This window comes from Elephas maximus, chromosome 7 (genome assembly GCF_024166365.1).
Source record: "Elephas maximus indicus isolate mEleMax1 chromosome 7, mEleMax1 primary haplotype, whole genome shotgun sequence".
Lineage (NCBI taxonomy): Eukaryota > Metazoa > Chordata > Mammalia > Proboscidea > Elephantidae > Elephas > Elephas maximus.
The window spans coordinates 129,846,282-129,863,239 of record NC_064825.1 but is presented as its reverse complement, the minus strand read 5'-3'; the positions used below and the strand labels follow the sequence as shown (position 1 = coordinate 129,863,239).

Below are 16,958 nucleotides of genomic sequence, written 5' to 3'. Positions count from 1 at the left end.
CTGCCCAGTATGGCTCGCAGGCCAGTAGCTAAGAATTCAGTTCAGGAAAGGCTGTAAAAGCAGCTCTGGTGGTGCAACAGTTAGGTGCTCAGCTGCTAACTCAAAGGTTGGTGGTTCGAATCCACCCAACAGCTCCATGGAAGAAAGACCTGGCAATCTGCTCCCTAAAGAAAACCCTATGGAGCAATTCCACTCTGTTGCATGGGATCAGAGTCACCATGAGTTGGAATCAACTCTATGGCACCCAACAACAAGTGTGACGTGTTTACTGTAACCTTCCACAGCAGAGAAGCTCTCTCTGGTCAGAGGTGGGTGGGTGTTTGGTGAGGGCTCTGAACCTCACCCTTTGATCACCCAGCTGCTCCAGAGCCAGAGCTTGGCCCCAGGACTCTGCACTTGGTTGACCCGAGGGCCTAAAATGACTTTTCCTCGCTCCCACTTTGCACTGTTGGGTCCCTCCTTGGTTGAACTTTGCTCTGGGTCCGATTGCCCCACAGGGTTGCCCATGTCCTTTCCTTCTTCTGGCGTCTTCTCCCAGCACGGGCTGGGTGACCAACCTCCTCAGCAGACCTTTTGGCTCTAACCCTAACTGTCTGGTGACATCTAAGCCTCAGTTTTCTCAGCTGTCAAGTGGGGGTGGTGTCATCTACTCCTGTGTGTGAGAGAGAAGGCACTTGGCGCTCAGGTATGGTCATTTCCCTCAACTGAATCAACACTCCTCACAGAGGACCCAGGCAGCTTTACTTCCCAAAGCATTTCCGCGCACCGGGCCTATCCTTCCTCACACCACCAGTGAGGCAGCTGATTTTCACCGAGCCACGTCATTTCTGAGCCTTCGGTCTCCACCTCAGGCCACGCGGGACCCCTCTGCCCAAACTTCGCGGTCCCCTCACGAACCCCCTCTCCACATAAAGTCTCCTTCTCTGCTTTCTCTCCCTTCCCGGCATCACCTCGCAGACGGCCAAGGCCGTCCCCTCCATTGCGCTCGGGAGCAGCAGCAACGCCTCGTCGAGAGCTGTCAGCCCGCAGCCGCCACCGCGAGGCGGGACTCGACCTGCGCCCTCGCCCGGCCGCGCCAAGCCGCCCGGTCCCGCCCGTGAGCGCGCACGCCCCGCCCACCTGCTCACCGCGCCTGCGCGTTGGCGTCGCCCCGCCCCCAGCGGGCGCACTCCGGTGCTTTCAGGAGCGGCGGCGGCCGTGGGCAGCCAGGTGGCGGTGAGGGAAGGGGCCGCCTGCGGCGAACGGGACTGGAGGCGTGGGGAATGAGGCCACCATTCCTCTGGCCTCCCGAAAGAGCCTTTCCCACGGTCCCGCTTTCATCCCTGCTCAGAGCGCTTTGGCCGCCCTCAACGCCTTCCAAGACCCTTTTTCCTCAGCCGGGAGAAGCTGCCCTGCTAAATCCGAAGCTGCCTCTTGACTCCCGAGTCTTGGTTCCCTGCGGGGCGCCAGAGTGCCCTAGGCCAGTCTCCCTTTCCCAGACTTCTTAACTGAAAATACAGAACACCCAGCTAAGTTTGAATTTCAGGTAAACAACAAATTATTTTTTTTAAGTATGTCCCATGCAATATTTGGGGTCTAAACCAAAAAGCCCACTGCTTCCTGCTCCTAGGACAAGGTAGAACTGCCCCGTAGGGTTTCCAAGGCTGTAAATCTTCACCGAAGCAGACTGCCACACCTTCCTCCCCAGGAGCAGCTAGCTGCTGGGTTCCAGCCGCCAAGCTTCGTGTTAGCAGCCGGCGCTTCAACCGCTGCCGCACCAGGGCTGCTTATTTGGGGTATACTTGTACTTTAAAAAAAAAAAAAGATTTGTTCACCTGAAATTCAGAACTAGGTGTCCTGAATTTTATTTGACAACCCATCCCAACCACACCCCCCCACCCACCTAACCCCAGGGGGCCTAGCCAGCTTCTCCCGACATGTGCCTCTGTGCTAAAAATGCCAACTGTGGGAGCAGCTTTCCTAGGCTCCCTCTGACGGGAGACGTTCTGGGATTTTCCAGGAGTGTTCTCAGCTGAGAGGAAGGTAGTCCTGCAGACTCCAGCTGCTAACTCCTGCTGATCTGGGGGGTAGGGGGAGGGGAGAGACATGGTGAGAGGGACTTGAGCCCATAACTGCTGATCATCTTGCAGCTGTTTCTAGCAACCAAAATAAAACTGGTGAGAGGTTTCTGCCTGGCAAAGAGTTGCTCAAGGAGAAGGGTGGGACAGGGTGTTGACTGCTTTCCTTCAGAGAAAATTTTTCCACCCCAGCTCTAAGGAGCTAGGATTGGACAGAACAGCCTGGGGAGCTGGCAGAATGCCTGCCCAGTACACAACACTTGGTACTACTCCAAAGGACATGTTAATTGAGACCTGAATCATACTCTTATTGAGTCTGTGCTCAGTGCTGATTACCCCCTCTCCACCTCTCCTACTCACAGGTAGACCTCTTGGAGAAAGGCAGCCTCCATTTCTGGAAAATTCGTCATAATACCATCTCAGACTTGGCAAGAGAGCTGGCATTTGGGGAATCATTGGAGCTTTCCTCTCCCCATCACTATCTCTCGGGTGTCCTCTTTAGGAAGCAGAGTTGCCAGGGAGAAGGAAGCTAACATTTATTGAATGACTGCTTGTTGTTGAAAACCGCTGGCTCCTCACATGAACTTTTTCACTCTCATAACTGTACTGTGAGGTATCGTTATCTTCACTATTTGGTCAGCGAGAAATCAAGGTGCTGAAGATGGCTCTTGAAAATACTCCCATTGAGAGTGGTAGCTCAGCGGAAAATGCCCCACCTTGAGAATGGCGTTGGGAATGAAGGGTGGAGGCACAGTTGCCACTGGAGAAGTACCTCAGGTGAGTCGGTTGACCTGGCTTCCAGCCCTTGTTCTTGGAGTGAGCCTCAGGGATGAGGTGAATGCAACATTCAACACCATCCTAGAGGCAGGTGAGGCCTAATAAAGGTAGCCGGAACACACCCACCCTCCTTATCGGATGTAGGCAGAAGTGAGGAAGGGAGCCTTTGATGTGGATTGTGTTATGGGTTGAATTGTGTCTTCCCAAAATATGTGTTGTAAATCCTAACCCCTATACCTGTAGATCACTATGAGTCGGAATCAACTTGACAGCAACGGGTTTGGGGTTTTTTGGGTTATACCTGTGGATGTAATCCTGTTTAGGAATAGAGTTTTCTTACGTTAATGAAGCCATATTGGTGTAGGGTGTGTCTTAAACCGATCAATTTTGAGACATAAAAGGAGCAGATTAGGCACACAAGTAAGCAAGCTGTCATGAATTGAATTGTGTCCCCCAAAAGTACCTGTCAACTTAGTTGGGCCATGAGTCCCAATATTGTGTGATTGTCCACCATTTTATGTGATTTCTCTATGTGTTGTAAATCCTATCACTATGATGTAATAAGATGGATTAGCGGCAGTTATATTGATGAGGTCTGCAAGATTAGGTAGTGTCTTAAGTCAGTCTCTTTCGAGATATAAAAGAACTGAGCAGAGAGACATGGGGACCTAATACCACCAAGAAAGCAGTGCCAGGAGCAGAGCACGTCCTTTGGGCCTGAGGTTCCTGTGCTGAGTTGCTCCCAGACCAAGGGAAGACTGATGCATCACAAGGACCTTCCTCCAGAGCTGACAGAGCCTTCCTCCGGAGCTGGCACCCTGAATTTGGACTTGTAGCCTACTCAACTGTGAGAGAATAAACTTCCCTTTGTTAAAGCCATCATTTGTGGTATTTCTGTTATAGCAGCACTAGATGACTAAGACACAAGCGCATAATGGAGAAAAATTGATGCCACATGGAGATCACCAAGGAACCAAGGAAGAGAAGCTGAAGAGACAAAGACTTTCCCCCAGAGTAGGCAGAGAGAGCCTTCTCCTAGAGCTGGTGCTCTGAATTCAGACCCCTAACCTCCTAAACTGTGAGAAAATAAATGTCTGTTTAAAGCTACCCAGTTGTGGTATTGCTCTTACAGCAGCACTAAGAAACTAAAACAGCCTGCCCTCAGCACTTTCCAGAGCGTAAATCCTTGTCATCCTATATTGTGCCTTTACAGGACACTGGAGTCAATTGTCAGGCAGGATTTGATGCAGGCTTGACATCTGGTATTTACTCTATGCTAAGTGCTCTTCACATTGTCTTATTTATCTTCAGTAATCCTCTCAATCTTGTAAAGAAGGTGTTATACCTTCATTTTATGAATGATGAAAATGAGGCTCCAAGAAGAGGTTGCACGACCCTCATTTTGTGAAGGGAGAGCCAGGATCTGAACCAAGATCTCCTAACCCCTCCTTCTGCTCTCCAACCCAGTCCATTTCCCACCTGGATGTGACCTGCCTACCTATTTGTCTCAAGGTTCTGTAGTATGGGAACATTAACCTTACCATCAGAAGCCAACCCCTTCGTGTAAAAGCCAAGAAGCCAATGAACTCAGACACCCTCATCTCCTACAAAGTAAGTCATAAATGAGCCATAGCCCCCAGCCCTTCTTTCACCCATCTGTGTGTGTCTCCACCCTGTTTGGGGTCTTGTGACTAACATACTATTGGACTCTATGTTATTAAATTGATTTTTACTTAGACCCCATTCTCAGAGCAGTGGAATGTGGGAGCCAGAAAGGACCGTGGAGGTCATCAGACTCAATCCTGTTATCAAAAATAGATGAGGAAATTTAAGGCCCAGAGCAATTAAATGACTTCCCCGACGTTAAGAGCTACCAAAGTCAACCAAGAAGCCTTTCAATGTTGCTCTAGATCTTTTCAGCCTAGGCCTTCTGGGTCTTAGTGTCTTCAGGCGCCAGTTCTCTCCAGTCTTAGACTTGGTGGCTTGACAACGCAAAGGCATTCAGCTGTGTGAATCGTAACAAACTATGGATAACATTATGAAAAACGGGGATTCCAGAACACTTAATTGTACTCATGAGGAACCTGTACATAGACCAAGAGGCAGTCGTTCAAACAGAACAAGGGGATACTGCATGGTTTAAAGTCAGGAAAGGTGTGCAGTCAGGATTGCATCCTTTCGCCGTATTTATTCAGTTTGTATGCTGAGCAAATCTAAGAAGCTGGACTATATGAAGAAGGAAGGGGCATCAGGATTGGAGGAAGAGTAATTAACAACCTGCATTATGCAGATGACACAACTTTGCTTCCTGAAAGTGAAGAGGACTTGAAGCACTTATTGATGAAGATGAAAGACTATATCCTTCAGTATGGATTACACCTCAACATAAAACAAAAACCCTCACAACTGGACCAATAAGCAACATCGTAATAAATGGAGAAAAGATTTAAATAGTCAAGGATTTAATTTTACTTGGATCCACAATCAACACCCATGGAAGCAGCAGTCAAGAAACCAAACAACGTATTGCACTGGGCAAATCTGCTACAAAAGACCTCTTTAAAGTGTTGAAAAAGCGAAGATGTCACTGTAAGGACTAAGGTGTGCCTGACCCAAGCCATGGTGTTTTCAGTCTCCTCATATGCATGCGAAAGCTGGACAATGAGTAAAGAAGACCAAAGAATTGATGCCTTTGAATGATGGGGTTGGCAAAGAATATTCAATATACCATGAACTGCCAAGAGAACGAACAGATCTGTCTTGGAAGAAGTATAGCCAGAATGCTCCTTAGGAGCAGTGATGGCAAGACTTTGTCTCATACTTTGGACAAGTCGTCAGGAGGGACCAGTCCCTGGAGAAGGACATCATGCTTTGTAAAGTAGAGGGTCAGTGAAAAAGAAGACCCTCAACAAGCTAGCTTGACACAGTGGCTGCAACAATAGACTCAGGCATAATAACGACTGTGAGGATGGCTCAGGACTAGCAGTGTTTTGTTCTGTTATGCACAGGGTCACTATGAGTCCGAACCAACTCAGTGGCACCTAACAACAACAACAACCATTCCTCTACCTGCCTCAGCATTTGGATGACTCCTTCATATGCAGTTTGAACATCCTGCTTAGTCTGAGAAGAAATCCTCTGGGACAGACCCCAGGTTCTGTGCTCCAGGTGGAGAAGGCCTCGAGATAATCTGAGTTTCACAGGCCCATTTCCAAGGGGAGAGAGAGCTCCAGATTGATTTTTTTTTTTATTATGGTAAAAATATATATATATATATAACAAAACATTTGCCAATTCAACAATTTTTACATGTATAATTTAGTGGTATTGATTGTGTTCATCATGTACAACCATTACCACTATCCTTCTCCAAATTATTCCACCACCATGAACAGAAATTCTAAGCAATGACTCCTCCTTTTCTCCTTCTTTGCACCCCTGGTAACCACTAGTAAGCTTTGATGTCTCTACATTTGCATATTTCATGTAAGTGGGATCACGCAGTATTTGCCCTTTTGTGACTGACTGATTTTACTCAGCATAATGTTTTCAAGATTCATCCGTGTGATAGCATGTCTCAGGACTTCATCTCTCTTTATAGCCAAGTAATATTCCATTGTATGTATGCACTGCGTTCTGTTTATCCATTCGTCTGTTGATGGACATTTAGGTTGTTGCCATTTTTTGGCTATTGTGAATAGTGCTGCAATGAACATTGGTGTACAGGTCTGTTTGCATTTCTGCTTTTGTTTCTTTGGGGTGTATACCCCAGACTGATTCTGATCCAAATCCAAGAGTTTGAGTGGAACCAGAACGTTGTAGGTAGTGTTGCCAGCTGAACAGCAACATTAGGGACTGTTGAATTGTCTTTCTCTTTCGAGTGTGCCCTCTCTGTGCATATTGTTCCTAGGCACTTCTTAGGCACCACCTTATTCTCAGACTCGCCTAGAGCATTTGAAAGCCCTGAAGAGATTGATCCTAGGAGTTTAGGTAGAAAACATCTTTGCAGTCTGCTTAGCTAGGCTGATGGAAAACTAAGTCATTTTGAGGAGATTCTTTCCTGGGCGCAGAGAATCAGGCAGCTATTACAGGAGGCTCTTTCCAGTTCTGATTTATCACTCTGTCCTAGGATCTTTCCTGTGGATATTCCCTTTGATAAAGAAATGATGGGGATTGTGAGAAGCGATAAAGACAGCTTAAGGTCTAATTGTCAGCCAAGGACTCTGGAAATAGACTCACATGAAGGAATAGAAGGGAAGGAGCAGAAAGGCCACCCTCTGGTGTATTTAGATGTACCCTGGCTAGGCAAGAAACCCATCCCCAAGTACCTCCTTGGGGAGCTAGGTAACTTACGCAGGAAAATAGACTTACGAGTATACTCTTTTTAAAAAATATTTTATTTTTGGTGGCGATATACACAACCGAACAAAAACCCGTTTACAGTTCTTACATGTATAGTTCAATGACGTTGGTTAATACTTCACGTTGTGTCACCATTCTCACTATCTCCACCTGTATTGTTTCATCATTAATTTAGGCTCTCTGCCCCTTCAAGTTCTCATCTGTGCTTTAGATTAACTGTTGTCAGTTTAAACTCATATAGATAATTCTTAATGCAAGCGCAATGCTGAAGGCAGGGTATACTCACGTATATATCTTCATTCATATGTCTTTAGCTCCAGGGAAATGTATTCCATGTTCCTCAGGATGGGGGAAGGGGAGACCAGAAGACAAAAGAGAAAAATGAAATAATTCCAACATTACAAATGAGAATACAGGGTCACCTGTTTGGAAGCCTAAAAATAAATAGTTCAAAACAGGGGAGAGAGGAGACCTCACCTTCACTAGAGAATGTATAAGGGCGAAGCCATAATGACCAGAGAAAGAAGTGGATGGGAAAGAAATTACAGCAACTACAGACAAGAGGGTAGAAGAGCACATGTAAAAAAAAAAAAAGTATATATTTATTATACATATATATATATTTTTTAAGAGACTGTTTCCCATACAGACAATAGGAAAGGGTTAACTGCTTCTTCCGGGTCCTGAGCCAAATCTGTCCCCCACCAGTTCCCATAACCGGGTTTCCTGAAATGGAGCAGGTCCCAGATGCTTCTCCACTAATCACATCCTTGGAAATGGGGCCATGAAGCTCAGATTAGCTCATCCCCTTCACCTTCTTGAGGCTCTCTCCACCTGGAGCACAGAATCTGGGGCAGCTTCACCACTCACCTCTCTCTGTTTTCTTATCAGGGGTCAAATAGTACTATTCTTGCAGACGAATGCTAGGTTATGGGGGCTCTAGAGGCCATAGTGGTGCTGACTTTTGTGCCAATTCTTGGACTACAGCATTTGTTCTTTCCCATTCTAAGACGCATGGGCAAAGGAAGGATTCTCTCTCTGGGACAATACCAAAGTTTGTATAACAAGTATTCTAGGGTAGTTTCCCCTTCTTTGCCCCCGTTCATTATGTTTTCTTCGTCTCTTTAGACTGACTGACTATAATACTGGATAACTTCCTGTTTCCCCTGGCTGACAGTCGCCCATTGCGCAGCCTCTGATGTCTTATCCATCGGTAGCACGTGCAGGGGCCAGCCCAGGAGATTTCATTCCTTCCCTGTTAGTGTCCAATTTCTCCTCTGTCTGGATAACCAATAAAATCTGTATCACAAAGTGGTTCTGCTCTCGGTAATTAGCTTTTTACTTTCTCTCTGAGCAGGGCTGGGTTTGTCCTGCCAGCTGATGGGAATATTGTTCGTGGCATGGAGGCCCTGGGAGTGAAAACAGCACGATAATCTGGCTGCATATGGCCAAGAAAACCTATTGATCCAAAGGCCAGAAGATCAGCATTATCTGAAAGAAAAGTAGGCTAATTGGGACACAGATCCTGGTAAAAGCCCCATTAAAGAGGACGCTGGCTCCATGTTCAGTCTTCTTTCAGCCTTGGTATGAGTACCGTGCTCTGCTGTGCTTTACCAGGAATGCTAGTGTATAAAGACTTTAAAGCTATTACCATCCACTGTTGTATTGATTTTTCACTGTTTTCTGAAGTTGACTTGATTTTCCTTGGTTCTAGCTTTAAGGCCACGACTATCTTCTGTTTCCCCAACTTTCATTCTCACCTAGAACCACCAGCTGAAAAGAGGCTATGAAATCAAAAGTCTAAAAGGGTCAGAGTGCTTGAATTATTTTTCCCACTTCACCACTTACTTTAGGCGTCATGTTCTAGTTTCCCACAACTAAAAAAGGAAAATTCTCCCAGGAATATAGTTAAAATAAATGTCTGTGAAACAGTTTGAGAGTTTTAGAAATCTTTAAATTAAAAGAAATCTTAAAGGTCATTTAATCCAGGATTTCCCAACCAGAGAAACAACATTTCTTCCAATTCATTTTCTTTCTCCCTACTCTTCCTCCTAAATAGCCTCTCTCTACCTCCTTCCTCAGCCTCTTCCTGGTATCCAAGGTAGAGAATGTATTAGTTTGTATAGCATATTTGGTATATTTAGGCTTGGGAGACACTGACATAGTTCACCTCCCTGTTTCATGCAATTCAAATTCAAATCCACCGGCATCGAGTTGATTCCAACTCATAGTGACCGTATGGGACAGAGTAGGACTGCCGCATAAGGTTTCTAAGGCTGTAAATCTTTACAGAAGCAGACTGCCACATCTTTCTGCCATGGAGCGGTTGGTGGGTTCAAACACCGACCTTTTAGGTGGCAGCTGAGCGCTTTAACCACTGTGACACCAGGACTCCATGTCATCGTCATTCCAATAGTCCTAACAAATTGAGATCCAGCTTTTACTTGAAAAACTCGGGTTGGGGAAGTTGCAACCCATTCCAGTTTTGGACGGCAGTAATTTGGTAGTTTGTCATTATATCAAGCTGATAAAATGGGTATATCTTTCATCCATTGGTCCTAGCTCTGCACTTGAGACCACAGAGAATCCATCTAATCCCTTTATAAAGGGGCTTGGAGAATCCTCAGGACTGTTATTGTTAACCTGTCCCAGTGGTTCAGACCTGGCCTGACTGAGTATATTACAGATGTCTTGAGGTTTGTACACTCACTGGATCCCTAAAGCAAATTTTATGTGAATCAAATCACTTTTGATATACAGGTAGTCCCTGACTTAAAACAGGGTTCCATTCCGACAACTCCGTTGCAAGTCAGTTCTGATGTGAGTTGAGTACCTCTTTTTTTATTTTTCATACCCTGCTATAGGGCAGTGTTTTGAACAGTACATTATAACATGGAACATCTGTGAGTGAACAGCTGAGAATGATAACATCAGCAAATTACGTGCTGCAACTTTGCATGTAGTATATATTACTAGCGATAAGATGTACAAAAACAAAAAACCGGATGGTCGTAAGTGTAGTTCGTCATAACTCGAATGCGTCATAAGCCAGGGAAGTTGCTTGTTTAAAGAAACTCTTATTTTCAGTTCTTTCATAAATAGAAGAATCCTTTTGTAATACAAGTAATCTCCCTATTAACCTTTTATGTAAATCTAAATTCTCATACAATATGTTTTGCTTAAGGCAAGATTTTCCCACATGCAAAATCAGTAAAATAGTGATGGTCCAAATTGCTAGTGTTTATTGAGTTCTTATCTGCCACCAGGTGTCATACACCTGACATGCCTTATTTCATTCTCACCACAACTTCCTGCATTAAAATTATCTTCTATTTATGAAAGAGGAAACTAAGGCTTAGAGGAGTTAAATAACTTGGCCGAGGTGACACAATTAGGGGGTAATGAGCCAGAATTTAAACAAGGTCCTAAGAATCCAGGTGTAGTTTCTCAACTACCAAGAAGCTTTAAAAATGCCGGTAATAGTTGAAATGATGAGCTAGCTACTACAGTGCAAGTAAATTAGGGAAGATGTAGAAAACTGACCTAAGATGTCTACAGCTTCAAAGATGTCTACAAAGTCTACTCTTTCAGGGTCCTGACACCGTATGTTTCCTGGCACAACTCAAATCGTCCAGTGCAATTTGATCACGGAAATCAAAGACTTCTCCTCAGCTAATTAGTATTAAGCAGATGCTGCCATTTCAGCCACATGGGCGTGATCAGGTGCTTTTTCAAAGGGTCTGTATGTTCCCAGGGGTTTGAGGCATGGGCTTCTTATAAGAGAAAAGGGGTTCACTTATTGACTGGTAAAATTAAAAGTACTGAGGGTCATGGTTGATGTCAGCCTGTTCCCAGGTGGGTCAGAATCATTCAAATGGGTTTTTAGGCCCAGTTTTGAGCGGTATTTAGGTTTTCAAGTTAAAAATAGTTTGGGAGGGGCAGTCCATAAATAAGTGCTGTTTTGAATCCAAATTGGACGAAGATAAATGGATGTGATACTTCTGTGTCCCCAAACAAATCAGTTCCAGTTTCTCCAATTTAGTCAACAGCATGCACTCACAACATTGCTTGGCTCCTGGAACCCCCGATTTTCCTCACTGTGTAACGGAGCTTGAGGTAGGACTCTCAAGCTGTCTTCCATGCCCCATCCCCACCTATCAAAATGCCCCACTGGACATGAGGCTTTCATTTTTGCCCATCTTCAGATTTTGCTTTGAGATACATGTTCATCCTTTACAAGTCATATCCCGAGCTGGTGTCCCACTGGTGTCCTGGTCTACAGTAGAACAGTACTCACCAGAAATTGAGTTGGTCCCCACAGGGCACTAGAGCTCCCTTACAAGCCCACTATTCTGACCCTTCTTGTGCAGCAGGTTTATTTGCAATTTCAAGTCATAGACTCAGGTGAGAAAATAGGTAATTGTCTTTATTTCTCAACTTAGCTCTTCAGCCCCCATTTCTATCTGTGGCAGAAAAAGAATGCCACAGTTTACTAGTTGCCATGGAGTTGATTCCGACTCATGATGACCCGTGCGGGTCACGATAGAACTATGCTCACAGGGTTTTCAATGGCTGTTTTTTCAGAAGTAGATCACCAGGCCTTTCTTCCAGCGTGCCTCTGGATGGACTCAAACTTTTGGTTAGCAGCCAAACACATTAACCTTTGCACCACCCAGAGACTTCCAAGAAAAGAATAAACCTAACCAATTCAAGACAACTCAGTCATTTCAACGATTTAATTCAGACTCTTAAGATTCTCCACCCAGTCCCTTCTCCTCATGATGTTCTAGGTTGGGGTTTAGGTATCATCCTGACATCAGGAAGGAAGCATCAAGACCAAGTGCCACCTTCTGTCTTCCTGGCCTAGCTGATGAAGTGTAGCTTCCTTCCCTTGATCTTGAGCATTGGGCTCTATTGCCACTGCATTTGCTGCACAGTTTCCTGGCAGGCAGGTGGGACCTATGGTCTCGGCATAGGCAAAGCAAGCGAATGCTCCGTGGGAAGCTCAGTGGCTCCCACCTCAGCTCTTCCGGGTACTCCTGAACTCCTACCTGGTCCCTGGCTTGGGGCATCCACCCCTTACCTCCACTGTGTGGCTCTCACCCCACTCCCCAGCAATCCCTAAAGGTACCTTGGCTTTCCATTCTCAAGTAGTTCTTACATTCTTCTCAGGGACTGGGCACCAAGGAACATTTCAATGTTCCTTGGAACATCTCCTCCTAGTGTCAAGGAGCCAGGGGAGACTCAGGGGTAGAGGGGTGAGAAGGCTGGGCAAGAGGATGGGAAATTCATCTCAGACTCGCTTTGCTTGCACTGGCCATTTCTATTATATGGTGATTGCTCCTTGTTAGCACAGGGCACTTTAAAAGGCTGTGAGTTTTCAGAGTTCCAGGAAGAAAATGGAGTGTAAACTCCTTCTGCCTACCCCTGGGTTACTATCATTTGCTGGTGCAGACAGAGAACAGAGTCCCACAGTTGCTCTAAACTCTCTTGCTCTCCCCTCCCAATCCTTTTCAACTGTATTTCAAGCCCAAAAAGGGATAATATTTTCTGTGTGGAGGAGAAACTCATAATTGTCCTAATTCAACAGTTCAAGGCATAAACTCTGAACTTTAGATTTACCAGTTCCTGTATCTTGATATTTAAAGAGAAGCTTCTGAAGAGGAAAAAAAAAAAAAAAGTCCCTCTCACGTACCTGACTCCTACAATTAAAAAAACGGCAGCCTTCAAGAACATTGGCTACTGTAGATTTTAAAAGCTAAAGGACATCAGGTTTGGTAAAGTACAGGATCAGTGAAACTGAAGAAACTGTCACTGAGATATATTGACGCAATAGCCCCAACAATATGCTCAAAAATACCAGTGATCATAAAGATAGCCCAGGACCGGGCAATTCCTCCTTCTATTACATGTAAGGTCTCCATGAGTCAGAGCTAACTGGACGGCAACTAACAATAACAACAAGTTAAGAGCTCAAAAGCCAAGCATTTGGCTCTGATCTTTCTGTATCATCCCTATGTAGAGGGCAGTGCATCTAGAAGGCCCTCGCTGGTGCTTAAGTGATTGGGGTCGGGGGTGGTGTGGGGGGTGTAGGTTAGCGGTAAAAGAAATGGAAAACACATTATTTGATATGAAAACATCTAGTTTCATCTATCCATTACAAGGCTTCACCTTCTCTCTCTCTCTCAAGGTCTTTTCTGTCATTCTTTGGTTTATTGCAGAGGTATCTATGTGTCTGTGCTCTCTTCACCCAGGGAACTCACACTCTAAGAGGGAACACAACCACTGGGCAGTGGCGATCCAGTGTGGCGCACTGTCAGAAAGCTCTTGACCTAGGCTTGGACCCAGGAAGGCTTTCCAGAGGAAGTGATGTCTAAACTGAGACCTGTAGGATGAATAAACATTGGGTGAATGAAAGAGGAGGAGTGTTTCCAGCCAGAGAGAATAGCATGTTCAAAAATCCCATAAATATTGGGAAAACTCCAAGAGATTCCTTATGGCTAGGCACAGAGTACCAAGGGAGGGCTGGTGAGACAAGAGGCTAAAGAGGTCAGCAGGGCACAGATCACAAAAGGTGTGTGAACCTTGTGAAAACTTTAGACCCTATCCTAAGGGCAATGGGAGCCATTGAAGGGTTTTCAGCAGAAGAATGATCTGTCAAATTGTTGTTTTAGAAAGACCACTCTAGCTCCAGAGTGGATAAGATGACCCAAGAAGAGTGCATGGAATGAATAAAGGGCTAGGACAAAACACCACCACCACCAACAACAGCAAAGTTAAGTGACAAGCAGAACAGGAACCCACAAACGATACTGAGAAAGGAGGGGCCACAGGGATTGAAGAAAAACCAGAAGAGCATGGCAACCCTAAACCAAAGGAAGAACAATTCAAGAAGCAGGGCATAATTATAGTCAATTGCTGCCAAGAGGAACCATAGACAGCAACTGAAAATTCACAGCTGGATTCAGCAAAAGGATTATTGAATAACCTTAGCAAAAGCAGCTTCTGAGAAGTGGAAGTTACATTGTGTTGGATTAAATGACTTGCATCATTGTTAATCTATACCGTTGAATTACCACCTGTCTCTACACTGATGTCTTCCAAATGTACATCTTCGGCCCACACCTCCCCTTTGAGCTCCACACCCATGCACAATTGACTACTCAGTATCTCCTCTTGAATGGTTCCAAGGTAACTAAACCCAACAGGTTCCGATATTGACAATCTCTCCACTCAAGTTTGGTCTTCCTCATCTCAGCAAATGGTACTTCCAGTCTTCTAGTTGCATGAATATCCTTTACAAATCCTTTTCCCTCACTACCGCTCCAATGTCTCACCCATTGTCACATCCTGTCAATTCTTTCTACCTGCTGCAAATGTTTTGTGCTCAACTGCGACTAAAGGTTGGCAGTTTGAACCCACCCAGTGGTACCCATAGAAGAAAGGCCTGGAGATCTGGTTCTGTTAAGATTGTTGTTGTTATGTTGTTGTTAGGTGCTGTCGAGTTGGTTCTAATAGCTACCCTGTGTACACCAGAACTAAACACTGCCTGATCCTGAGCCATCCTCTCAATCGTTGTTATATTTGAACCCATTGTTGCATCCACTGTGTCAATCCATCTCACCAGGGGTCTTCCTTTTTTTCCCTACCCTCTACTTTAACAAGCTTGATGTCCTTCTCTAGGGACTGGTCACTCCCAATAACATGTCCAAGGTAGGTAAGACAAAGTCTCACCATCCTCGCTTCAGAAGTGTACGCTTGCTGTATTTCTTCCAAGACTTGTTTGTTCTTCTGGCAGTCTACAGTATATTCAATATTCTTTGCCAGCCCCATCATTCAAAGGCACTGTCTTCTTCCATCTTCCTTATTCATTGTCTAGCTTTTGCATGCATATGAGGCGATTGAAAATATCATGGCATGGGTCAGGTGCACCCTAGTCCTCAAAGTGACAACTTTGCTTTTAAATACTTCAAAGAGTCTTTTGCAGCAGATTTGCCGAAAGCAATGTTACGTCGTTTGATTTCCTGACTGCTGCTTCCATGGGTGTTGACTGTGGATCCAATTAAAATGAAATCCATGACAACTTCAATCTTTTCTCCATTTATCATGATGTTGCTTATTGGTCCAGTTGTGAGAATTTTTGTTTTCTTTATGTTGAAGTATAATCCATATTGAAGGCTGTAGTCTTCCATCTTGATCAGTAACTGCTTCAAGTCCTCTTCGCTTTCAGCAAGCAAGGTTGTGTCATCTGCATATCGCAGGTTGTTAGTGAGTCTTCCACCGGCCCTGATGCCACATTCTTCTTCATACAGTCCAGCTTCTCAGATTATTTGCTCAGCATACAGACTGAATAGGTATGGTGAAAGTATGTAACCTTGATGCACACCTTTCTTGATTTTAAGCCATGCAGCATCCCCTTGCTCTGTTTGAATGACTGCCTCTTGGTTTATGTACAGGTTCCTCATGGAATTCCCATTCTTTGCATTGTTATCTATTTTTTTTTTTATGAGCCACACAGTCGAATGCTTTTGCATAGTCAATAAAACACAGGTAAACACCTTTATGATATTCTCTGCTTTCAGCCAAGATCCATCTGACATCAGCAATGATATCCTTTGTTCCCTGTTCTTATCTGAATTGGCTTGAATTTCTGGCAGTTCCCTGTCGATATACTGCTGGAGCCATTTTTGAATTATCTTCAGAAAAATTTTACTTGTGTGTGATATTAATAGTGTTCAATAATTTCCTCATTCTGTTGGATCAGCTTTCTTTGGAATGGGCACAAATATGGTTCTCTTCTATTAGATTGGCCATGTAGCTGTTTTCCAGATTTCTTGGCACAGATGAGTAAGTACCTCTAGCGCTTCATCCATTTGTGGAAACATCGCAACTGGTATTCCATTAATTCCTGGAGCCTTGTTTTTTGCCAGTGCCTTCAGTGCAACTTGGACTTCTTCCTTCAATGCCATCCATTCTTGATCACATGCTACCTCATGAAATCGTTGACTGTCAATCAGTTCTTCTTGGTACAGTGACTCTGTCTTCCTTCCATCTGCTTTTGATGCTTCCTGTGTCATTCAATATTTTGCTCATAGAATTCTTTAAAATTCTATGAGCAAAATATTGCATTTTTTCTTCAGTTCTTTCAGCTTAAGAAATGTCAAGTGTGTTCTCCCCTTTTGGTTTTCTAACTGCAGGTCTTTGCACGTTTCATTATAATATTTTACTTTGTCTTCTTGAGCTGCCCTTTGAAACCTTCTGTTCAGCTCTTTTACTTCATCATTTCTTCCATTCACTTTAGCTACTCTACATTCAAGAGCAAGTTTCAGAGTCTCTTCTGACATCCATTTTGATATTTTCTTTCTTTCGTACCTTTTTAATGACTTTTTGCTTTCTTCATATATGATGCCCTTGATGTCTTCCCACAGCTTGTCTGGTCTTCAGTTATTAGTGTTCAGTACCTCAAATCTATCCTTGAGATGGTCTCCAATTTCAAGTGGTATATACTCAAGGTATTTTTGCTCTCTTGGACCATGTTTTAATTTTCTCCATCTTCAACTTTGAACCTGCATAGGAACAGTTCATGGTCTGTCCTGCAGTTGGCCCCTGACCTTGTTCTGACTGATGACATTGAGCTTTTCCACTGTCTCTTTCCACAGATGTAGTTGATTTGATTTCTGTGTCTTCCATTTGGTGAGGTCCACGTGTATAGTTACCATTTATGTTGTTGAAAAAAGGTATTTGCAATGAAGAGGTCATTGG

The 16,958-nt window shown here is 44.4% G+C and overlaps 2 protein-coding genes across 2 annotated transcripts in view; one reads left to right on the top strand and one right to left on the bottom strand.

Moving 5' to 3' along the window:
- The window catches only part of C7H11orf80 (chromosome 7 C11orf80 homolog), a 92,500-nt gene extending 91,457 nt beyond the window's left edge, over positions 1–1,043 (bottom strand). Inside the window, exon 1 of the mRNA XM_049892598.1 lies at positions 951–1,043. Within this exon, the coding sequence (XP_049748555.1) occupies positions 951–980 (30 nt within the window). The 5' untranslated portion in view covers positions 981–1,043. The remainder of the gene's footprint in view (positions 1–950) is intronic.
- A 144-nt stretch (positions 1,044–1,187) lies between these two features.
- Positions 1,188–16,958, top strand: part of SPTBN2 (spectrin beta, non-erythrocytic 2) — a 71,982-nt gene continuing 56,211 nt past the window's right edge. The window contains exons 1-2 of the mRNA XM_049892593.1: positions 1,188–1,525; positions 2,420–2,834. The gene's annotated coding sequence lies outside the window, so the exon portion shown is untranslated. The remainder of the gene's footprint in view (positions 1,526–2,419; positions 2,835–16,958) is intronic.